Source organism: Cynocephalus volans, chromosome 3, assembly GCF_027409185.1.
Source record: "Cynocephalus volans isolate mCynVol1 chromosome 3, mCynVol1.pri, whole genome shotgun sequence".
Classification (NCBI taxonomy): domain Eukaryota; kingdom Metazoa; phylum Chordata; class Mammalia; order Dermoptera; family Cynocephalidae; genus Cynocephalus; species Cynocephalus volans.
The window spans coordinates 44,869,622-44,893,397 of record NC_084462.1 but is presented as its reverse complement, the minus strand read 5'-3'; the positions used below and the strand labels follow the sequence as shown (position 1 = coordinate 44,893,397).

At 42.8% G+C, this 23,776-nt stretch overlaps 1 protein-coding gene across 3 annotated transcripts in view; it reads right to left on the bottom strand.

Annotated features, from left to right (window-relative positions):
* IGF1R (insulin like growth factor 1 receptor) overlaps positions 1–23,776 on the bottom strand; it is a 274,989-nt gene that overhangs the window by 38,541 nt on the left and 212,672 nt on the right. For all 3 annotated transcript variants that reach the window (XM_063092295.1, XM_063092297.1, XM_063092296.1), the window contains exons 3-10: positions 22,983–23,295; positions 18,984–19,132; positions 16,619–16,763; positions 8,675–8,889; positions 6,869–6,995; positions 5,058–5,296; positions 3,424–3,591; positions 3,004–3,208 (exon numbers count right to left, since the gene is read on the bottom strand). In XM_063092295.1, coding sequence (XP_062948365.1) covers positions 3,004–3,208; positions 3,424–3,591; positions 5,058–5,296; positions 6,869–6,995; positions 8,675–8,889; positions 16,619–16,763; positions 18,984–19,132; positions 22,983–23,295 — 1,561 coding nt within the window. The remainder of the gene's footprint in view (positions 1–3,003; positions 3,209–3,423; positions 3,592–5,057; positions 5,297–6,868; positions 6,996–8,674; positions 8,890–16,618; positions 16,764–18,983; positions 19,133–22,982; positions 23,296–23,776) is intronic.

The window sequence follows — 23,776 nt, the reverse complement described above, 5'->3', positions numbered from 1 at the left end:
CTTTGTAAATAGCGACATTTCCAAATAGTGTGACCAACAGCAAGCATTATGACCAACTTCCCTTATTCCACCCTATGATACAACCTACTCCTATTGGAAAACCCTTTACTTTCCAACATCTGTCTACATTTTAGCTAGTTAAACCAAACTATGTGATTTTAAAAAATCAAGACAATGGTCAATGAAAGGCCACCAAAGACTGACTCTGGAAAGCAACTTTACAAACTCTAGCTTCTGTTCTACTTCAAAACATATGGGACATGCTGGATAATGTATAACAAACTAAATCTGACTTAGGTGGTTTTACCACCAGATAAATTGTTCTCACAATAAATTGAAAGAAGTCAAAATCATTTTTAGACAGTTTAGTTATAAAACAGAAAACTGGCCTTTAGGATTCAGTCATTCAGTCATCTGGATTCTCCCTTACCTGAACCGTCAGAACTTGTATGGAGACAAAAAAAACCAAGCATTAATTTCTCATAAAGTGTGGTCTCTCACCACAGACAAAATGTGGTATCTCTATACATTCCACGAAAAGAGAGAACTGTCAGACTTGTCTTAGGAGAGAGGACTGCAGGGATGGATGAACCCATTCATCAAGTGGAATCTGGCATAGAGGAAACTTATTTTGAGCCTACCACCACAAATGCTGTACGTTAATAACATATGTGTCAACCACAGCTCTGCCCTCACAGCACTTAATCTTGTGTTTTACATCTGATGAGAAAAAAGGGTACAGTCTTGTAACTACAGCTGAAAGCACTGGGCCTTTTCACAAAACCTTTCCAAATCCTCCATTCACAACCTGAACCCCCTGCAGGTTGGTGGGACAAGACCTCAACATAACCAATAGCCTCGGAAGGAGAATAAACAGACAACTTCCTGCCCAGCCTGACCGGGACAGTCTAAACTCATCCCCGTCCGTGGCAACAGGAGCTACCACTAGCCGAGCCTCTCTCTACTGGCCTGGGTGGAATGGACATAGCTCAGAAGCGAAAGAAGGAAGAGAAAGAGCCTTGGTGTGTGGGAATGCAGGGCCATGTCCCAAACCGATTCTTAATCAATTAGGATACTAGAGAGGTCAACAAACCTTACTACGTTCCAGTGTTCAAACATCTTTGAGCTCTTTGCAGTCCTCAAACTTTCTGATTCTAGGAATTGCGCACGTTGATACAGCAATATCATGGACAAGAAAATAGCAGTGAATACTGAACCACAAGCCAGCCTTTGAACAGCAGCCCTACAATCTATCACCTACCAGTGGGCAGGTTGGGAAGGCCCACATGGGCTCTCAGGCCCCTGTAAGCACTAGCGGTTTTAACTGCAAGAGAGGAAAGGAAGGGATGAAAGCCACCAAGCGATGAAGAGGTTCATTCTCAAAAGGCAATAGTACCTCCTGAATTTTCAAAGCAAGAATTTCATTGAATTTTCAAAGCAAGATGGCAATCTTTGACCATTTTGCAAATATCAGGAAGATCATTTGATATAAAAAAAAAAAAAAGTCACTTAAAAAACCTTTTGTTGTTACAACTCAAGAAAGCTTTTAAGGGCAAAGTAGCTAGGGTGTGAACAGCTGCTACAGGCTTCTGGGGCCTCTCAGGGGGAAGAGCGTGCCGGGAAGAGTGCTGGCAGCTATGGCGCCACAGGGATCGGGACGGGCAGCTCGTGGTCTGAATCCAGCTCATTGGCCCAGTCTGCAGGCCTGAGGTTCTTTCTGAATGCCACACTACAATCTTTCAGAAAGAAAAGGGAGCCATGGACCACCGTTCTGCTTCTATCTCCCTTCTTAGACATTACCAGGCTACTCTACTGAATTTTCCTACTCTCTCCTTTTTTAAAAAAAACTATTTTGTTTCCTGTTTTTTATGGTGGTAAAGTAAAATTTTAAAATAAAAACATATATACCAAAATTTTACCATTTTAATCATTTTTAAGTGTACAATTCAGTGGCATTAACTGCACACGCAATGTTGTGCAACCATCATCAGTATCCATTTTGAAAAATTTTCATCAGCCCAAACAGAAGTTCTACCCATTACAGAATAATTCCTCATTCATCTTGCCACCCCACCCCAAACCCCTGGTAAACTCCAATCTAATTTCTGTCACTACGAATTTGCCTATCCTATATATTTCATATACATGGAATCATACAATATTCGTCCTTTTGTGTCTAGCCTTGTTTTACTTGGAATGGAGCTTGCAAAGTTCATCCACATTGTAGCATGGATCACAATTTCCTTCCTCTTTACGGCTGAATACTATTCCACTGTCTGGCTATACCACATTTTCTTATCCTTTCACCTGCTGATGGACACCTGGGTTGTTTCCAGCTTTGGGCTACTATGAATAGTGCTGCTATGAACACTTACTTTCCTCCACTTTTGCCCACTTTGCAGAAACTGAGACTGATGCACAGGAGCAGACAGAATCTTTGAGGTAGGGGATGGCTCACTTTGAAAAGCTATCTTCTACAATGCTCCCCAAATCTCCTTGTAAAGGATTTCTGTGGCACTTGGTTAAGTTTTGAAGTGGGCCCCTTTCAAAACTGACTGATGTTTCCCCTCTCACTTCACTCCTCCTCTGCCAGGCTGCAAGAGGAAGAAGTGGGGAGGGAAGGGATGGGCCCCAATCCTGGCCTTTCCTCTCATTGGTCTGCATGAGTGCGGGCAGGTGATTTCAACTCTCTGAGCTTCATCTCCCCATCTGTGTGATGGGAGACCCTCTGCTCTCTTCAGGAAGTTGTACAGCCGGGGACAGCAGCACACATCACACCAGCAGCCCCCACAATATAAGCCCTGTCCCCCTTCCCTGCAGGGCTGGCTGGCTTCCACTGGAACACCACTGGACCAAGCGGACATCATCTTTTATTACTCCCTCTCGATGGCTGCTGTGTCATGCCCTATAGCCATTGACCTACAAACTACCCAGTGGTGAGAAAAGGAACAGAGCCTAACTGAGCAGCACCAGCCCAGAGACATTTTCAAATGCTACTGGTACCTGGGCACGAAGATGGAGTTGTGCAGGAAATTCTCGAAGACTTTGCGGTACTCAGCCTCCTCTTTCTCCGCCTGCTTCTCGGCTTCGGTTTTGGGGCAAGCGCAACAAGGCCCTTTCTCTCCACCACACACTTCAGTCTTGGGATTCTCTGTCACCTCTTCGATGTCAATGGTGCCATCAGCGTACTTCCTGATGGGGATTTTGTCTTCTCGGAAAAAGAGAAGCCAAAATGAGAGTGGGAATGAAAGCCAACTTGTACATGCTTGTGAGTAACAGCTGTGAGCACCTTCAGTCAAGAAGGTAGTTGGTTTCCAACAAAAGGCCACAGTGTTAGCTGACATGTAATCTCAGGGCACGGATCCGTTCACACAACAGGAAAGAATGGTGCACCTTCACCCAGGCAGCTGCCTGCACCCTTACCTTTAGAGCAGTAATTGTGCCGGTAAAGGTAGCCATCCTGAGGCTGCCGCTGCCATCTCACGATGTAATAGCTCAGGTTACCATTGGGCAGAGAGGGGGGGTTCCACTTCACAATTAACTGAGAAGAGGAGTTTGACGCAGAAAGAACGTCCAGGGGAATGGAAGGAACTGGAAAGGGGAACAAAGAACATTTCGGAAAATGGAACAAACCTAACCAGGCTATCAGATTCTCAAAACAAACCAGCAGGAAGCTGCAAGCTTGACCTGGATAAGAAAATAGCAATGAACAATGAGACATAAAGTGAGAACTGAACTCTGTTTTGAAATAGTATTAATTTAAATGCCAGCATTTCCTTTTATAATATTTATTCCCAGCTAATCTCTGTGAGAACAAACATGACTGAGTTGCAAATGGAAAAAGGCTGTGGGGGCACAACCAGGGTTAGAAGAGACAACATAAAATCTGCAGCTAATTCAAACACCTGATTTTTCTCATTTATTACAACTGCCATTCTCCAAAGCATTTAACTCTAGCAGCTTTAATAAATAATAAAATTGACTGATTTGAGTTTCACAACAGATGCTCAATCTCTGATAAAAACGGCAAGAAGCCAAAATGAAAGGGGGAAGTAGCAAAGAGGCCGTAGATCGTGTGTGTGTGTGAGAGTGTGAGAGTGTGTGTGTCCATGCACGTGTCTAAGAGGGATCGGAGGAAATGGCAATGCACGGAGCACGAAGTCCACCAGTTCTACAACCATGCTCCAGTGCAACAACTGACACCTGACTCTGAAAAGCTGTCTAAAAATGCCAACACACATAAGTCCTGATTTCAAGCAAGGTGCTCTATTACAAGCAAAACGAATATTGACGTAAAGACAAGGCATAATAATTTGATCAAGCTTTACTTACTACTGACCCCCAAGCCCACAGCTGACTTGGTTATAAAGGGCAAATGCATCTCAGGACCACTGAAATCTTCTTCTCACTGGGTTCACAAAAAAGCGCCAATTTTGACAGTTTTTCCAAAGTACAAGACATACCTTCACTGTATGTCACTTAAGCAACATGTTCACCCAAGCCATTTTTAAAATTTGAAAGTGGTGAATAGTTTGAGGGTGCCTTAGTGTATGTGATACACACAGAGAAGGTTCTGAACATCTCTAAGGGTGATACTTTGGGAAAAAGTTATGACAAATGCTAGCTTTCCCAGAGAAAATATAACCACTTGATGCTCGGCCACTTTAGGGTTTCCAAAAATAAGCATTTCAAAAACAAACAGCTTATTCCTAGATATTTCAGTGATAGGTGTCACAAAAAAGCAGATGCAGAGGCCCAAGTTATTCTCTGTAGCACAGAGTCCTTCCAAGGAAACCAACCCACCACCCAGGAGGACCTGGGCTCATCAGCACAGACCACAGAGACAGATGACGGAAGATGGTTCCCAGTCTAGAAATGGCACAGAAATGCTTAAAGTGTTAAAAGTAGGCAAAAGAACACAATACAGTATTATGTATTGACGAGAAAGACAACAGGCATATCTCACTGCCAGCCCTACAACTACACCTCATATAAGCAAGTACAGCAAGTTCATGAAGAGGCAGGGGGTGTTGGGGGCTTGTCTGGTGCATGGATACCTGAAGCATTGGTGCGAATGTACAAGATTTCACTCTTGGCCCCATGGATATGGTCGTTCTCCACCATAGTGAGGGTCACGGCCTTGACGTAAATGGCATACTGAGTCCAGGGCTTCAGCCCGTGCAGGAGAATGCCAGGTTCTACATCCTTGTTGGAAGGGAGGTCCACATCCACCATGTTCCAGCTGTTGGAGCCACAGGCATCCTGTCCATCATACTCCGTGACATTTTTAAAGGGTCTGAAAGACAAAAGTTTTAGGGCTCTGACATCAAAGTTCTCAAATACTTGCCCCAGGGGCCTAGCATGTCACATTTTCTATAATGGGAATTCTAAATAAAACAAATAAGCAATTAGATTTTTACAGAAGAATAAAATTAAGCAATTGAACTCTGGGTTTCACCAGTTATGCACTACACAATTGAATACTCTGCCTCAGGAAGACTCAGTTCTATACTTACTGGGATTCAAAATGCTGGTCATTAAGAATATATGCAGATACTATTTTTCTCTCTTTTGACTGCATTTTTTTTTTTTTTTACCATTAAGTTAAAACAAGCAGTCATTTAATACAAATATCAGATATTGATTAAAAAAAATAACTCGAAGAAAAATGACTTTCCTACAGAAAAACAGAAGTAACTTCTAAGATATAAATTGCTCACAAACAATTCTGAAGCTTAATTATCTTATAATATTAAAATATTTAGTTTTCAGATTATCGCAGAAACTAGCATTAACTCCTTAGTGAAATCAGCAGCAGACATTGCCACAGTATTGACAGGACAATTGAAGAGATATAGCTTTTTACACAGAGGCATGGTTGGGTAGGGATTCTATACTTATCAGATGAAAGGGCTGGACAGCCGCTGGCCACTGGCTTCTGAAACAAACATTAGTATAACTCTGCCTGCTGTCCTGATGGCGGATCACTAGGGACTCCCATACATGCAAACACCAAATGCCTAATCTTGAGCTTCCCATTTCTCATTGGCTACAAACATTCCCAGGACCCTGGCTGGGAGAAAGGGTACCAGTTGCTGCCACTGATGCGTCTGGTTCCTGCTCTGGGGAAGCCAAGCACCTGGGAAAGAGACCTATGGAATTAACATGGGACCTGGGTAAGGGAAATGACACGTGGACTGAGGGAACCACCTGGATACAGGAGGCAAAGGAAGGAAGAAGGAGACCCACAAGGGCTGTAGTCTGAAAGATTAAGTCATGGCTGCGTAGGCAGGTGAACGTCATTTGCTGGCACAAGGAAGCTCCCAGGAGACTTTGAGAGAAGTCAGAAGGTTGGAGACATGAAGGTTGGCCTCTCTGCATTCTCTTTACCTTGTCTGGAGGGTTCATGACCTAGAGCAGAGAGCCACACCTTGGGATGGCTCCGTGGGTAGAGTGATGGGAATAAGATGATGCATTAGTCCAGGAAAGCCGTGTATCCTCCAGGGAGTTCCTGGACTAGGGCTAGTGCGCACGAAGGTTGAAACAGTATTTCTACCAAGTGTCCAATCACAGTTTTTGATAGCTTGGACTGATCTAATCCTCTCCTCATTTAGGCTTATTTTGTTCAAACTTCTCTAATTACCCACTACAGAACGAAAGGCTTCAAGCTAACACTTTCCCATTTGTGGCTGTCCCTGGCTGTGATGGACGTCATGTGAGGATGAAGCAGGGATGCTCAGCCTGGCTCTCCCTGGGAACTCTGTCGGCTCCTCCCTGAATTCATCTGACACACACAATGACCAAAAGACTGGCCTTGCCCATTTGCAGCCCTGTCAACAGAACGAAACCACCTAATGCAGAAACTCACGCTTCCTTGTAGTAAACGGTGAAGCTGATGAGATCCCTGTAGTCAGGGGGCCGGTATCGGTGCCAGGTTATGATAATGCGATTCTTCCACGTGGTGGTGGAGGTGAAGTGCAGGACGTCACTTTCACCTGGGGCACAGAGGAACATCCATGAGTGACAGAGATCTACATGTCTCTGAAAAGCACCTGTCTTGGCATGATTTCCCTCCTCCCCGAAGCTGGCTGTCCATGCTAAGTCTCCTTTTGGACTTCCGAGTTAGCTTTCTTATTTTCCACCAAGAACCCACACATTTCACTGTGTGGTGCTCCAAGAGGTTCATTCCCTTGTCTTAGTTCAGTCAGTTGCACTGGCTACTTGCCCAGGGATTTGAACATGAACCTGTGTTTTCTTAGTCTAAACTTGGTATCTAACTGGAAGGACACAGGAACTCCTTTGAGGCCTCCAGATAATGCTTACAAACAACAGTGACTAGATTAGGTCCAGATGAGAACAATCTCAGCCATGCCCTCTGTGCTCCACAGGAGGGAAGCTGTGGCTGGCGAGGTAGGACAAGCAAGCTGCCCTCAGCCCCGTCTTGTTCTTTGGACCAGATTCAAACTATGATGACAACCAGGGAAGGACTGATGACTGCCTACCCTCGTGGACACCTGAAGCTGTCTGACACATTGTACTTCCCCCGCCGTATTTGCCTGAATCCCTCTGCACACTCAGGAGATGCAGCAGAGAGACTGAAAGCAGAAAAAACTAAGAAGTCTTTTGGGAAAAGTATACTTGACTGAGATCAGGAAAACGTTGCAGTTCCTGCTAAAGTGTTATTTAGAGAGAAAACCATGACTTGTTTTAACAGGAAAATAAACAGCTCCCGTAGTCATGACCTGACAGATCAGGCTGGCTGACCCTAAGGAGAAACATACTTTGAAAAAGTTCTGATACATCTGCTTTTGCTACGGTCTGAAGGGCAGCAAGGCAGGCAGGGGGTGGGAAAAGGTGCTGGCCATAATGTACTCTCCTGCTCAAGGGTGGGTCTCTTCCTCTAAAAGTCCTCCAGAGCAATCTGAGCATCTACTACGTAAATCTGGACACCAGCAAAAGAAGCCAAAGCTAAATGCTAATCATTTCACAGACTTGCCTCCCTGTGTGTCTTTGTGTGCATACGTGAGCACAAAACCACCTTGACCATGTGAGTATAAATGACTTTTTTTTCTAATACCCTTCCCTTATTAAAAGCCGAAGGTGAAGAGAGAATTTACTTTTAAAACCACATCCAGCCAAAAAGAGTCACAACATTTTCAAAAGTTGTTTTCTATGTGGGGTTAGAGAAGTGCACTGTTACAGCTCTGACATGAGAACTTTAAGAAAAAGCTGGATAACTAGTGCAAGGTTATAATTCTACTGTTCTAAATTTAAAAAGCAAATCATCTCAGGGATGCAGGCTCACTCCATCTTTCTCACGTTGTGGTGGGAGAAAAAAGGGGGCTGAGCATGGGGTACAGGGAACCAGGGGCCTAGCTCGTAGTCGCGCCCCTCTACCTCCATTCTGTGGGAGGGTGAGGGCAGAGCTTGTGAACTCATGGGCTGCAGCGAACTAGCTCTTTGAAAAGCAATCTGTGTGCCTATGTTTAAAAAGTCATTTAACTCTGTGCATTCTGTAACACCTCTTGCTAAGTGTTTAACACACTCGCGCAGATGCTCCCAAACATATCATGGATCTGCCCACTGTTGACCTTGAAGACATGTGCAGGAGCAAAGTGCTAGTTCAGGTGGGCTAGTGACTGCTGGGTCCACATGGGTTGAAAGTGTCACTCACAGGAGGCTCTTTCTCCATTATTCCTGGTGTTGATGTCCCCTTTGCTCTGGCGCCCTTTAGTCCCCGTCACTTCCTCCATGCGGTAAATTTCGGAAACACACAATTTGGGATTGAAAGCAAAGTACATTTTCCCAGCTTTGATGGTCAGGTTGTGGTGGTCCCAGTCCCACAGCTGCTGCAAGTTCTGATTGTCAAGGACATAGAAGGAATAATTCCTAGAAGCACAGAAAACACATTAGTACACCTGCCCTTGTCCACAGTCCACCTGTGGCCTGCTGGCCACCCAGCACAGGTCTTCTTTGCAACATGGTTCCATAATACATTTCCTTAGTCAGTAAGAGATTTACTTATTATGCTATATAAGAATAGATAGTCACCGTTATCAAAGGCAACAATGTGATTCAAGGAAAACATATTGAAATCAATGCGATACTAATTAATTTTATGACCTCTATTACCAACAAATAATGCTCCCCACACCACAGGATGTTACTCACATCATTCCCTAGAAATGCCTTTGATTATTTTTCTCAGAGCCAAGGATATACAATACGCTTGAAATCCATCCATGGGAGAATAGATATGCTCTGCCACACAACTGGAACAGCTTACATATTTGCTGCAAAGTCTCCCATTATCCTTGGGAGGAAATCCTACCCGTGCCCAATCAGCAGTGACTGATGGGATAGAAAACAGCATGGGACAGGGACACAGACCCAGGGTGGACCAGCCCTGAACCTTCTCCCTCCTCCAGACTCATCTTTCACCCTGAGAAGCTCCAGCTCTAGTCCTTGCAGGAGCTCTGGAGGAGGAAAAATGGCCTCTGATGGGCAGTCCTCCCAGCCTCTCATCCAGGCAACAGGACTCAGTGTCTGACACAGTGGTTCTCCAAGTTCGGCATACACAGAGCTTGTTTGCAGAGTGCTGGGCCAAGAATATGCATTTTCCACAACTGCCAAGTGATGCTGACGCTCCTGTGGGACCAGGACCACAGCAGGAGAACTGCTGGTCTAACAGAGTTAGTTCCAGTGGGGTGCTGGGGTCCAAAGCCCACCAAACCAGACAACGCTCCTGTCCCCAGTGGGTATGCACACAGCAGCAGACCCAAGCTGTCCACTGACGGGAAGATGCAAGGACAGCCATCATGGGAGACAGTCATCTCTGGCTAGCCTGGTGTCAGGAGAAATCTATCCCTGTCCCTGGGGAGGTGAGAGTGCAGACAGGTACAGCTGGGGGTCCTGGAGAGAAGAAAGGACCTGGCCATCTCTGTGAAGACAGGACAAAACAGAACCCAGAAACCCCCCTCCAACCTGGAGGCTGTGTGCCTGGGGCACCTCCCTGGTGAGGGTACTCATTTATACCGACACCAGGCCCTCGAACCAGCCAGATGATCTGCAGCCCGAGTCTCATTTTTATAAGCGAAGCACAAGTTAGGGTTTCAATGCTGCCAAGTAGCCCCGTGACATTTCTCCAAGAATTCATGGGGGAGTTCAGACCTCTAGGGAGCTCAGAGGTGGGGGCCCAGAACCAGAAATGCCATTAATGAGCTGCATGGCCATAGGTAGATCCCTTAGTTCTGTCTATAGCTCTGTTTACTCATTTATAGGACAAGGGGTATGAATCGGTGACATCTAAGCTCCCCACTGTCTGGAGGAGTTCGAATGCCCAGTAGAACTCGCAGAGCTGAGCTGAAATCTGCCCTGCCAGCCTGAAGCCTAAGACCTCCCCAGCACTGGGCCCTCTGTCCACACATGTGCTTAGGGAGTGGGGGGTGGGAGTCCTGCCACACAGGTATTCAGTAAACTGAAAGAAAGTCCAAAGACAGCACCTCTGAAACCAAGCCAGGCTTCTCACGAACCCATCTTTAGGCCTCTGGACACATTAGTGGCCACCAAATCAGTGGCAAAAACTTGCAAGTCAACAATCCTTTCCCTTCAGTAACAGCTCACTCCCTAACACATATATATCCTGGAAAAGGAACATAAAACATTGTCCAAATGATCCCAGATGCAGTATATGCAACATAAGGCAGTGTGTTGGGGAGTGGGGAGGTGGAGGGGAATACTGGGACATGGCCAGGTTAGCCTCATGGGACAAAATCTCCTTGGTGAAAAAAACCTGCGGGCTGGGAGTAAGAGCCAATTTATCAGGTCAACTTCCATCTCAATCCAGGATGAGGCCTCTTTTTGTAAACTAATTTCACTACCAGGGAATAAACCACACTGAAAATACCTCCCAAACAAAACCTTCTTCTCCCCAGAGGAGAAAGCACGAATTATAAATCAGGAATCTGACAAATGAATGGCAGGTACGCTGAAATTCTGTGTATTTGATTAATCACTTTGAAAAGTAGGATTATCTTTTTACTGTAAACACAAACATTTTTTATAACATTGAGACATCATAACATCAATAAAACCCAAGTATTATGGAGCCTTCGAAGCTGAAGAAAAATAAAAATAAATCCCTCGTCAAAATAATAATTAAGACATTCATGAGCTGCCTGTCAATAATGCTCTTCTTTCTCCCACCCCAAGCTTGGACCCAGCTCCCCACAAATCCTGTCCATGATTAGATGAGAATTAAGAGATGGCAGAAGGCAGAGACCTGCGTGCAAATCTTCAAAATACGCATACACTTAACTTTTCATTGTTTCCTAAAGGAAATGGCTACTAAAGGAAATTACTCAGTAAAAGTGGTTTTCTAATTGTTGCTAAGCTCACTGCCTCTACATCTGAAGAATATTTTTTAAAATTAAGTGATTTGTGTATTTTTATTAAGCGCCCACAGGCTCCATGATGCCCAGGTTTTATTGATAATGGTATCCTGGCTGTCAGCATTCTCAATGTTACAAAAAATGTTTGCTTCTATACTTGGATTGGCCCATCTGCCAAAATGCAAACCAACTAGGGCAGCTTGGGAATGGCTGGTTATCTTCTTGAGGGCATCTGTATGTTATCTGTGTCCATATTCTAAATGCCCAGCCCCTAACACACATTCATCTCTTTTATTTGTGGCTACCTGCCCCAAGGCAGGAAGGGTGGGGAGCAATTACTGGGGATTTGAGTGATAGAAGACAGCCCCAGGTACAGGGTTTACAGCATTCCATTTAGGAGTCCAAAGATCAGGTCTGAGCCTCAATTCCATACTTACTAAGTAACAACTCTGGGCAAAGCATTTATTCAGCTTCTCCCAGGCTGGAGTTTCTCAGCTACAGATGGAGGTGTCTTCCCCTCTCTTCTGGCCCTGAAGCCAGTTGGAAGAATCAGATGAGCTAAATATAAAAGGATATTGTGAGCTTTGAATCACCTCACAAAGGTATGGGGATGACCTGTTTTGCTCTCTGAAGTGTCAAAGTCCCTAGAACAAAGTCTCAGAGTACAGGAAAGTCCTGTGCCTTGACAAATAGGGCTGAGCCCAAGGTCTCCAGACTATGGAGATAGGAAGGGACATTCCCACTTTTCAGCCCTTGCTGACATATTGGAAAAAAATGCGCAAATGTGCAACCAATCTCTGCAGCTCTCTTAGAGGAGAAGCTGCTGCCTCTTTAGGGCTGTCTCTAGGGGGCATCAGAACCCAACACACTGACGCTGTTGTCAGCAACCGAGCAATCTGCAACTGGTACAGGAGTTGGTCTTTTCACAGACACTCCCTTCATCCCATCTGCAAACCGGCTGGTTTACACCATGTCCAATCTCCCCCAAATCCAACATTTACACCAACCTTGGGGGCTCACTCAGCAAGGGCGAGAATGTATAACCACGTGGAAACAGGCTTCACACAGATACTAAGAAAACATTTCCTCTTTGTTTTCTGAGGCATTATTTTTTTAAAAATAGCTTTACGGAAGTATAATTTACCTACCAAAAAATTCACCCATCATAAGTGTGAGGTTCCATGGGCTTCGGTATGTCAACCATCACCTTTACCCAGTTTCAGTATACTTCCATCACCTAAAAGTTCCTTCATTCCTGTTTTGTGGTCAATCTTCACTCCCACCCCCAGCTATCACTGATCTGCTTTCTGTCTCTATAGGTTTGCTTTCTCTAGAAATTACATATTAATAGAATCACATAATATGTAGCCTTTTGTGTTTGGCTTTTTTTCCCCCCCACTTAACTAATATTTTTAAGGATCACCCATGTTTTGACATGTATTCCTTTTTATTGCTAAGTAGTATTCCATTGTGTAACATTTTGTTTATCCATTCATCTGTTGATGAACATTTGGATCATTTCACCAGGCTTTTATCTTGTGGGGAGAGGTATTATAAATAATACTGCTATGAGCATTCAAATACAAGTCTTGCATGGACATGCTCTCATTTCTCTTGAGTAGAGACTGGATAGATCCTGGAACTGCTGGGTCACATGGTTGAGTGTATATTTTTTTAATGTCCCAGGGAAGTATTAAAGTGAAGCTAGTTTCAGCCTGGTCTTAGAGCTGCAAGAGGGCAGCATGAAGCACTGTGTGTTACAAAGTCAAGCGGTGGGGACATGAGCATAGAGGTGCTAAATGCACCCAAGAACTGCAATTCTTATAATCTACTACCTACACCTATTTCTATTCTTTTCAGGGCAACAATACCTGGTAGCACCAAAGAATTTGAAATGTTAACTCCTTAGTTATCTGATGCTATCAGAAAAATAAGATTGCCCAAATAAAGGAATTTTTCAGATAAGAGGATAATCTCTCTCTTTCTCAAGGGCTTAAAAGTTAGTCATTTTATAGTAATCTTGTAAACGTGCATTACAAAATCCATTTCCTTTGTGAACAGCAGACCCTTAATTTTCTTAATGTCCAAAGTTATTACTCTAGAAACTTATCACACTATACAGAGCAAGGGATGTCCTCCTGGCTGTCAGAGCTCTTCTGAAGAAACTGACAGCTACCTGATACTGCCTGGGCTCTGTTCTTCAGTGAGTGACAACCCTGCTCTCTGTTCTGATATGATTCTGTTTATATGTCAACAGCCTGCAAATCAGATTACAAAATCAGCTTACACTGAGTGTGATATAAAAGTTAGGTTCTGAGTGAGGACTAAAGAGCTCTATTCTAGGTAAAATGCTTGAATTTCCTGTTCTGGACTCTCAGGAGACTTTTGGAGAGGGATCTCACTGACATGTTGGAAAGTCCAGGGTGTCAGATTTGAAGGATCCTGTACTTTGTCTTATTCTGCTCTCCATCTAAACAAAAGGCTACAGAACTTTCCTCCTATTGAAGCAAACAGAAACACTTATGTTCTCACTGGCAATAAGAGAGGTTCAAAAAAAATAGTATCTTAAAGCAGCAGTGTGACCAGAAAATATTTAGGGAAAAAACATTAAAGTGACTTGGGGATATGCGTATGAGAAGAAATAAAAGGATAAAGCAGTGGTTTCCAATCTTTGTTGCATGATGAAAATACCTAGGAATCTCTAGAAAAGCACTAATGCCTGAATCCTCCCCAAGCATTCTGATTGAATTGGAATGGGGTGCAATTTGGGGATCAGGATTTCTTAAAAGCCTCCCACCCAGGTGATTCTAGTGCAGCAAAGTTTGGGAAACACTGGGACAAAAGTTATCTTGGCTTAAACCAACAGCACACTGAAATTAAAATTTCAGACAGCCCTGTTAACATTACTCTACTCAAAAGCCTTGAATATGTTATATGGCCTATCTAAATTATAACCTCTACACCTAGGTACAAAACATCTGATGTAATTCTAGTACCACCTACTTCTCTAGTATGATTTGCCAAACAGGCCCAGGATGCCCCAACATGCACTGCCTTTGTTCCTGCCACCTTTCCCTAAATTGCCTTTCTTCACTCTCTGCTTTCTGAGTGTTTCTGAAAACGCTTCAAGGCCCTTCTCAAATGCCACCTCTTCTCAGAAGCCTGTCTGATCCTCTCAATCAGATATCTGACTCTTTTTCATGCCCAGGACACATTCCTTTCTTTCCCTTGTAGCACTCTGCAAGTTCTGCTTTGCACTGTTGACATATATCTGTTTATCGTATTCCTTTCTTTTCTTCCTCCCTCTGACTCTTCCTTTCTTGTGAGAGCAGCAGGTGAACGGGCTGGACCTAACTCTGCCTCTAAAGCCTAAGGAGGAGAAATAAAGAGTTGAGCTGTTGCTACTGGTCATACCTGAAACAAACAGAGCTCTTAGAGAGTTCATCACAAGTAGCAGAGAGCTAAAGAGACAGCCGAGGAGGAGCACGCAGGAATAAAAGGGTGGAAAGCCAGCATCCTCGGGGCTACATGGGCTACTGAGCAGCAGTAGGATGGGAAAACCCCTGGCCCACTTGCCCTCCCCTCCCATCTGAAATGCTAACAGAAAGGCAGGGGTCCGGAGCTTACCTGGGAAGCCTCACAAACATGTGAGCACCCTTAAAAAGACCCCACTGATACTTAAGGTTTTATACAAGTTTCAGATAATGAGAAACACATCATCAATACTCTTGCAAATAAAAATCAGGTTTTAATTTTCAGCTACATTGAAGTGAATATACTTTTAGTTAACACACAATGAAAAGATAACATGCAATAATTCCTAATAAAAGTTAAGCTCTTCTAGCTTTCACTTTTATGTCTATCACTTTCTCAGTTTGAAAAAAGAAAAAAAAAGTGTATTCTTAAGCAGCAGGAATATTTGACAGTTACCAATCCAAAGAAAAAGTGTTTACCGACACCAGGAATTCCAGAAACACAAATCTAGTAGGAAAAAAACACCAAAAACCAAAAAAAACCTAAGCTATAATTCATTTTAAAATTTGTTGGTTTTTGTTTTTGTTTTGCAGCTGCCTGGTATGGGGAGCCAAACCCCATTTTAAAATTTAATACAACCAACAATAACCATCACCTCAAATTGGCAGGGCTCCAGCTTGTCACATAAGTTCCTGGGACACTCTGGGCCTGGGCACAGAGGCAGCTCCCTTGGATTCGCAATGTGAAAGAAGTTTTTCTAAAGAATCAGTGTTCCCAGTGTGGAGGACAGTGTGCTTTTCAAGGATGGAATGAAGAGCTGCCCTCTCTCTTTAGCTATATCAGATGATGGAATTTTAAGAATTTAAGACTGAGCAAGAGTTAGTCTGAGAAAAACAGGGAGGTTGTAAAGAAACCCTTATGCGGTAACTTTATCCAGTTTGGGCAGATAAATCAGCAAGGATAACCTTTCCCATGACCTTCCCACCTCTTTTTTTCCTAAATTATTTTCCCAAATTCTCTTTGGAAGGAATTCACTCCTTAATTGATGACTCCTTTTCTTTCAAAGCCTTAGCTTAAAGCCAGGCAAGAACTATATTTAAAAAGGAGGAATGTGAAAACTTCATATGCAAAGGTGCACACACACTAGCGGCTGGTATGAAACTGTGTACGCAACGAGCACCAGTGTGTATCCCCCAATGAAAAGCTCATGCTCATTTTAAAAGCCCTATCACACAGCACATCTCTGTGAAGGCAAAAATTCGATCTACAGTGCAAATCCTATAAACCAATCAATAAAAACAATTTTGTGAATCGGGATTTCTTTAGAACAAAATGAACAGTCCCTATTTTAAAAGATGGGATGGATTTTACATAAATGATGGTTTCACTGGAAGGTAAGCACTTTAGACTGACTGTTGTCACTCCTGGAAGAAAGAGCTCCCAAGGGCATCCCTGTCTGCTGCCTCACTGGCCACCATCAGACACGCAACCCTTGACTGATGAGTCACAACCCAGTAAGAATGAAAACATCTCTGTTTTCCAAAACAACAGTGTCCTAAGGATGGAGAATCATGACTCAATACAAGATCCTATCGGGGAGACAGGCCATCACCCAGGCAACCTGGGCAATACTGTGGCTTCTTCCTTTCTTCTGTTTAATAGGAAGGGCTCTTACCTTCGTAACTAGAGTTTTACAAGAGCACTACTTATTTTGTAATAGGAGGATGTCAGCTTATGGAAGTTTGAGCACTCACCCTTCTAGTTGCTCCTCTCCTAAGATCTGGCGAAGGTTTTTTAGGAAAGACAAGGAAACCAAGGCGTGGGAATGGCGGATCTTCACGTAGCCCGTCACCACCTCAATAAGTCCCATGAAGTTCTCCAGTTCCGAGGCAATGTTATCTATGGTAAAAGGGGGCTGTGTCACTTAAGTGCTCACTTGGTGTAAGAGTGACATACTCAGATTCTTACAAACATGTAGAGAACAATTCAATGGTAGGTGCTCACCGAGATGCTCAGGCCCTGGCAAAAACACTTCCCTAGCCTTGACTTTCAACAACCGCCCCCAGGATGAGGCCTCCGAGGCAGGGGAAGGCAAGTTTCTGGGAGGCTAGGTACTGCAGCTCCCAAGCTGATTAACAGAATGTAAAATCATAAATATCAGACTGCCAATTAGCTAAGGCTGACAGATCTGGGGAACATCTTTTAATATGCTCTGTCAACAGTCCTGCCTCCACCACGCAAGGGCACAACTATTAAATAAACAACATTTTCTCGGTCTCATTAAGAACTGCCTTTGCTGCGTTTCTAGTTCCTAAGATACAGGGATCTATATTTAAAGATCCGTTCTTACTAAGACTGGATGAAAATACGGTATTCCAAAACATTAACAATGGCTATCTGCACTTGATTCTTAAAAAATTCACTTCTGCACTTCTAAGTTTTCTATAACGCTCACGTAATACTTTCATAATTAGAAAATAGCTGGAAAAGCAGTTGCTAATACAGATGTAAAAACAATACGATATATAAATGGTGGGTTTCTTTTCATCTTGTTTAGCCTACCTTTTTCTCATGGTAAATAAGAAACATAAACTTCAGTTCTGCTTTGGCAAAAATTATAATAAAGACTATAATGAATTGGGTGTGGTTCAATTAATGGGATTTTACTGGGTATGATTTATGAAGACTTATTTAATAAAAGGTTCTATTTTGCTTTGAATTGATAAAAATAAAAGCATAAGGGTACTTTCCTGAAGGATAAGGTTTCTTACAGTTGATGGTTTAAGGAAGATATTCTGAATTTAAATGCGGAGCAAGGCTGGGAAATCTCCTTTCCAATGAGATGTCCTATCACCCTAAATCCAGCCCATTCCCTGCACTGGACATAAACTGGAGGACATATTTTACCATTATGCATGAATATTACCAATTGCTTCTCTAATCATAACTTCTTCATGTATTAAATTTTTATCTTCAAGATAGGAAAAACTTCTTTAAAAGACAGTTTAGGTACTTAAAAGGTATCTTCTACGGATGAGTAAATGAAGAAATGCAGTAAGAGCAAAAAGAATAAAACTTGAGAAATACCATGAGGGTAAGAAAGTTCTATCTGTGGGGAACAGAATTATCTCCACTGTGGAGGGGGGGGGGGGGTATGGGGTATCTCGTGAAAAACTAGGGCTATCAAAAAATTCAAAAGAACGAAGCAAAAACTCATTTCTGCCATCTCTAAACCATAAGAATACATTTCAATCATTTAGCAAATATTAAGGAAAAATAAATTCACAGAATAAATACATTAGTCATTTTCCCCCTCAAACTGTTAAAAAAATTCTTCACAAAATGATTTACAAAAGGAAAAAAAAATTCCTTTCAACTCCAAGGTTTTCTTAGTATATTTACTTAGTTTATAAAACTATCAGGACCTTGACCAAGTGGTCCCAGTTGTAGAGAACTTAAGGCACCATTACTAGAGGCCCTTGTCAATTAAAGATCAGAGGTGAAAAGATCACAGAATAAGTCAATGGGAAATGCTTTGCACATATGCAATTTAGAAGCAAGTTACCATGAATGCCATCTACTGCAAACAAAGGCGGTTCTACAGGGGTAAGACACACACTTGTATCTTTTTGGCTCTCAGAAATAAATTTGGAGATCTACCACTCTTTTGGACTTAATACAATTTTAACATGATTAAACTCTTCCCTTTGCTCAATCTCTTCAATATAACCAAGTAACCAAAATTCTTTGCATCTAAAGATGTGTGGATTTGGCTACAGCTGCAATCTGCTGAATCATATCTCTGATCCAACAATCTCTTCTGGGGTTTGTGTGTCGAGACTTGTCTCTCCTGCGCAAGATGTGAGTAACAGAAAGAGGAGGGATGACCCTCTTTACAGGGAAAGATGTTGTGCCAATGGCTAAAAAACAGATTGCCTTTCAATCTGTTTTTTATCTCAGAGGGAAACTCAAAAGAAAGACGTCATGCATGAGACTTACGCACCACGTTCTTTTTCTAAGCCCATATTTTAGTTGTGACTCAGGGACAGAGGCACAAAAAGCATCAACAAAAGAAAACCAAGAGATCCAGCCATTCTTCTAGAGGGATGAAATACTTACTGCCTCGTCGGATATTAATGAGCAAATTGCCCTTGAAGATGGTACATCCTTGAAGCATTTGAGCAGAAGTAACAGAATCAATGGTCTTTGTTTTCTTTTCTTCCTCACAGACCTTGGGGCAAGGACCTTCACAAGGGATGCAGTACATGCTGTTGAAGATAAAGAACCAACCAAAAAAACAGAGAACTGAATCTGTCTCCTCGCATTAAAAAATTGTTAGCATATGCTTTTCAGTTGTTATAGGACACATTACAAAAAGCATTCAAGTAGTCACACAGTATCTCATCCCCATGCCCACTCGGGATAAGCCCCTCAAATTGCAACCAAAAGGAGAAATTGCCTACAAAGGAAAAGCGTGATGCTTGTTTCCAGACTAAATACATGATACATCCTTGAGGCATGTGTGTACCATAGGATATTGACTGGTGAGCCAGCTGGTTCCATGTGGGAGACACTTCCTTGCAGAAAGGAAGCTCTGGAGGCTTCGGAGAACAGAGCTGCTCTCGGATGTCCTGGTTCTTGCCTGCACACCCAGAGGAGCAGCTGGGACAGTCAACAGCGACTGCAAAGGGACTGTAGTGTCTCTGCCACTAACAGGAATTTAACTCCTGCAGTCAGTGTCTCAGCAAAGCCCAGTGAGGAATTCCAATAGGCATGTGGTACAGCACAGATTCATTATGTTCTTGCAAAAGCACAACTGAAATTATTTTTTCACAGTGTTTTGCAGAAACTTGGAAATTGATCCAAATGTTGTTTTTGCTGCATACACAATAAAAAGGAATTTCTATTACTTTGTAATGAACTCCTATTTCAAATGCTATCTTAAACATGCCACAAACCACCAAGAGTCAGGGACAAGTAAGACTGGCACTTTTCCTGCTTACTGTTTAGGAAACAGCAGACAAAATGCTAATCCAGCTGAACCTCTGAGATCTATAGCTATATAAAGAACAAGCGTCAGAAAGTTGGGTCGATTACCAAACAAGATAAATGATACAGCTTTATGGGAGGTGTGTGTAATAGGATGGTAAGTTGGAGAGCCATTATATTCACATTATTGTTCTTTAATGATCTTTTAACCTTCGTGAAGATAAGAAAAACAGCATAAGTTATAGCTCTTTCTATTAAAGTCTTTTTTCTCTCTGGAACTTTATTTCACATCTAAGGCAAAGATACAGGGTTTGGTTTTGTTTAAAAGTACATAGGTAACCAAAGTTCTCTGGTATTTTCTGATTTCCTGTCAGGAGAATGGGGGACAAGGTTTCCAAAGATATCCCCAAGAACTGGACCTACCAAAGGCAGCCAGGGAAAGTCTTCCTCCCACACCACACTCAACATGCTCATTTCCAGCCTTGGTAGTGCCTTCCTTTCATCACTTTTTTTTTGGTCTTTTATTGTTTCTAATTTACCTACATAGCATATAATCTCCACACCTTCCCTTTTAAAAAAGCTTTTTATTTTGAAATAATTATAGGTTCACAGAGAGTTGCAAACATAGTACACGGAGGTCCCATGTACCTTTTGACAAATTTCCTCCAATGGTTACCACATCTTACCTAACGTAATATCAAAACCAGGAAACAAACTCTGGAACAATGTGTGTGTGTAGTTCTGCGTCAGTGTATCCTTGTGTAGATTTGTACAGTCCCCTCCCCACCGTAATCAAGATACAGAACCGTTCTATCACCACAAAGACCTCCCTCATGCTGCCTGTTCATAGTCTCTTCCTCTGTCCCAGCCACCGGTATCCCTAATTCCTGGCAACCACTAATCTCTTCTCCATTTCTATAATTTTGTCATTGTGAGAATGCTATATAAATGGAGTTATACAGTATGTGACCTTTGAGACTGGCTTTTTTTCATGCAGAATAATGTCCTTGAGACCCATCCAAGTTGTGTGTATTTCAATGGTTGTTTTTTTTTTTTTTATTGCTGAGTAATATTCCATGGCATAGATATACCACAGTTTGCTTAATCATTTACCTGCTAAGGACATCTGAGGTGTTTCCAGTTTGGGGCTATCACAAACAAAGCTGCTATGAACAACTGTGCCCATGTTTTTATATGGATATAAGTTTTCATTTCTCTGGGATAAATATCTAGGGTTGCAGCTGCTGGATTGTAATATAAGTGTATGTTTAATTTCTTCCATCTTTTACTCAAATAGAAATATTTGAACCAAACACCTTTGTTAAAATGTCTAGAAACTATCTAGCAGTTAAGAAATGTTTTTTCTAAGGAAGTGTTCTCATTACATGTTTATACATTAAGCTTCCTCAAATCCATTCTGGTACAGAGAGGGTGCAAACAGTATTAAAAAAATAAATATTTTAAAGTAAGTAAAGGCTGAGAGAGAGGGATTTATTATTTCTTGATGGTGTTTTATTTTAAAACGGTAAAGGTAGATCTGTAGTTATGAACAGACCATAAGAATAGGTAGGGAAAATAGTGGCTCAATTCTTTCAAAAATGCACTGCAGTGAACAAAACAACACCTTCAACTGTACAGTGTGGTTCCCACTGTACCCACTACTCTGATAGCTGCAGAATGACTGGATGCCTCTAAATAACATAAGAAAATGTATTCACAACACAAAGACAGTATCGTGCAGAGTTTATGGACCAGTCACCCCCTCTCAAGAGGAAGGTGATATCTTAATTTGGTTGAACCTCAACTTTGTTCCAGGCACTGCCCCAGGGCCTGAAGTTTTGCACTGGTAAAGCCTATTTACCTTTTTAGGCTGCCAATAAAATATAAATAGAATGTGGTAGATCTATTTTGGGTGAAATATGTATACTTTAGGGGTCAATAGGGTTCTTGTCCCATTTATAATTTTAAAGTATTTATAGTAATATTTTCATTTTGCTATTATAATGGTTATAGAAATTATAATAGGCAGAAAGCTGCTCTACGTCTAATACTATTAAAGAATGTGAGTTTTATCTTTGATTTGAAAGTAAGCCTACAATAGGAGTAACATCTCCAAATATTACACTAGAAACAGTACCCCCTTAATAAAGGCTTGAGTAGTTTATGGAAATAGACTACAGCAAACATTATATTCAAAATTAATATATACTTTTTTAGCAGTATTTTATATTTGTAGAATAGTTTTATTTTAAAACACCCAGCAATTTAAGGGTCACCAGGCGCTAATCATGAAGGAGATATTTGGCTTATTATCACAACAGAACTTTCCTACAAGTCCTTTGCTCAGCTCCAGGGAAGGGAACAGCAGCCCCAAACCTCTAATCTTCTTTTATTTCCAAAGTGACAGTCTCTACATTTTGTAACAATGCTAGCATCTCATTTTCAAACACATACACCAATGACAAAGTTACAGAAGTCCAGCTGGTGTACACAAGAGGGATGGCATCTGTTATAGGGAGCTTCTTTGCTTCCTTAGTGAAGTCTCAAAGTTTAGGAAGAAAAGTGCTGGACCCCAAGGGAGGGTGCAGGTGGAGGGTGAGAGGTAGGGTGGGCCGATGGAAGACGCAGCTCACGTGAATCTGCTGCTCACTCTGAGCTGCTGCTAATTCAGGCACCAGGCCTGAGCATGCACTAAGAGATGTTTCAGGCCTGCCCACTGGCCTCAAAGGTCCTGGAGGCAGCTTGTCTTGTCTTTCCTTCTGCATTCCCAGAGCTTTCACTCAGCCAGTGCTGAGTAGCACGCAGGCAAGGAAAACTGAAAACTACAGTCCCTTGCCTCTCAGCAGCCTGGCAAGTGTACAGGGAGACTGTGAACTCCAGATACCTGAGCCAGCAAGCCAGGTACTTAATTTCAAATGGCCAGGCAATGGTATATTTTTAAAACTAAACATAAAATGACGAATTGGGGGACAAAAAAAATTCCAATTGCTCCTAGAATCCCATCAAAAATTTAAGTTATGCCAGCCCTCTCAAATGGATTCATCTCCATTAATGTCCCCAAGGCCCCACCCAGTCGAAACAACTTACGGTCAATCTTTCAGTTCCCTGGGGAATGTGACTGTGACTGACCTTTGGCTGCCGTTGCGGATGAAGCCCGAGGGGCACTCCTGCATGCATTCGCCGTCGTGGATGACAAAGCCCTCGGAGTCGCTGCTCTCGGCACTGGGGATGTTGGCACAGAAGTCGCGGTCCACACAGCGCCAGCCCTCAAACCTGTAGGTGTTGGGCGGGCAGCTAGGCACGCAGGCGCCGGCATGATAGTAGTGGCGGCAGGCCACGCAGGCCGTGTCATTGTCAGGTGCACTGCAGCTGCCCAGGCACTCAGGGTGGCAGCACTCGTTGTTCTCTGTGCACGCCCGCTTCCCGCACGTGCTCGGGCACACTGTGGGGACAGAGCAGAGACAGTGGTGAGGCTGGGCAGCATCCTTTGGGGTCATTCCCTGCCAACACCAGCACAGATCACTCACTGAAGAGACAAAACAAACTCCCTACCCCCACCCAAAATCGCCGTCCTTCCATCCCTCACTAGACTTGAAGAGAGTAGAGAGGTTATGGTCCAGTCTCTCCTAGGTACTCCTTGTTTGGTCTGGGATGAGTCAGTAGCACTGTGACCCTGATCCTCTCTTTTCTCCTCTGTAAAATGGGGTGATCATACCCACATGAGAAGGTTGTCTGAGGCCCACATGATCATGTGGAAGTCCTTCGTGAACACCATGGTTTTAGTACTTTATATGCATTATGTTCTGCTCACTCTGCATTTCAAGTATATTTCTTACTGAAAACTCTTTAAAAGCCTTAGTGTGCAGAAATGCTCGTTTGTTTTGAAAATGATTAAACCACAATATAATAAAGATGATACCATT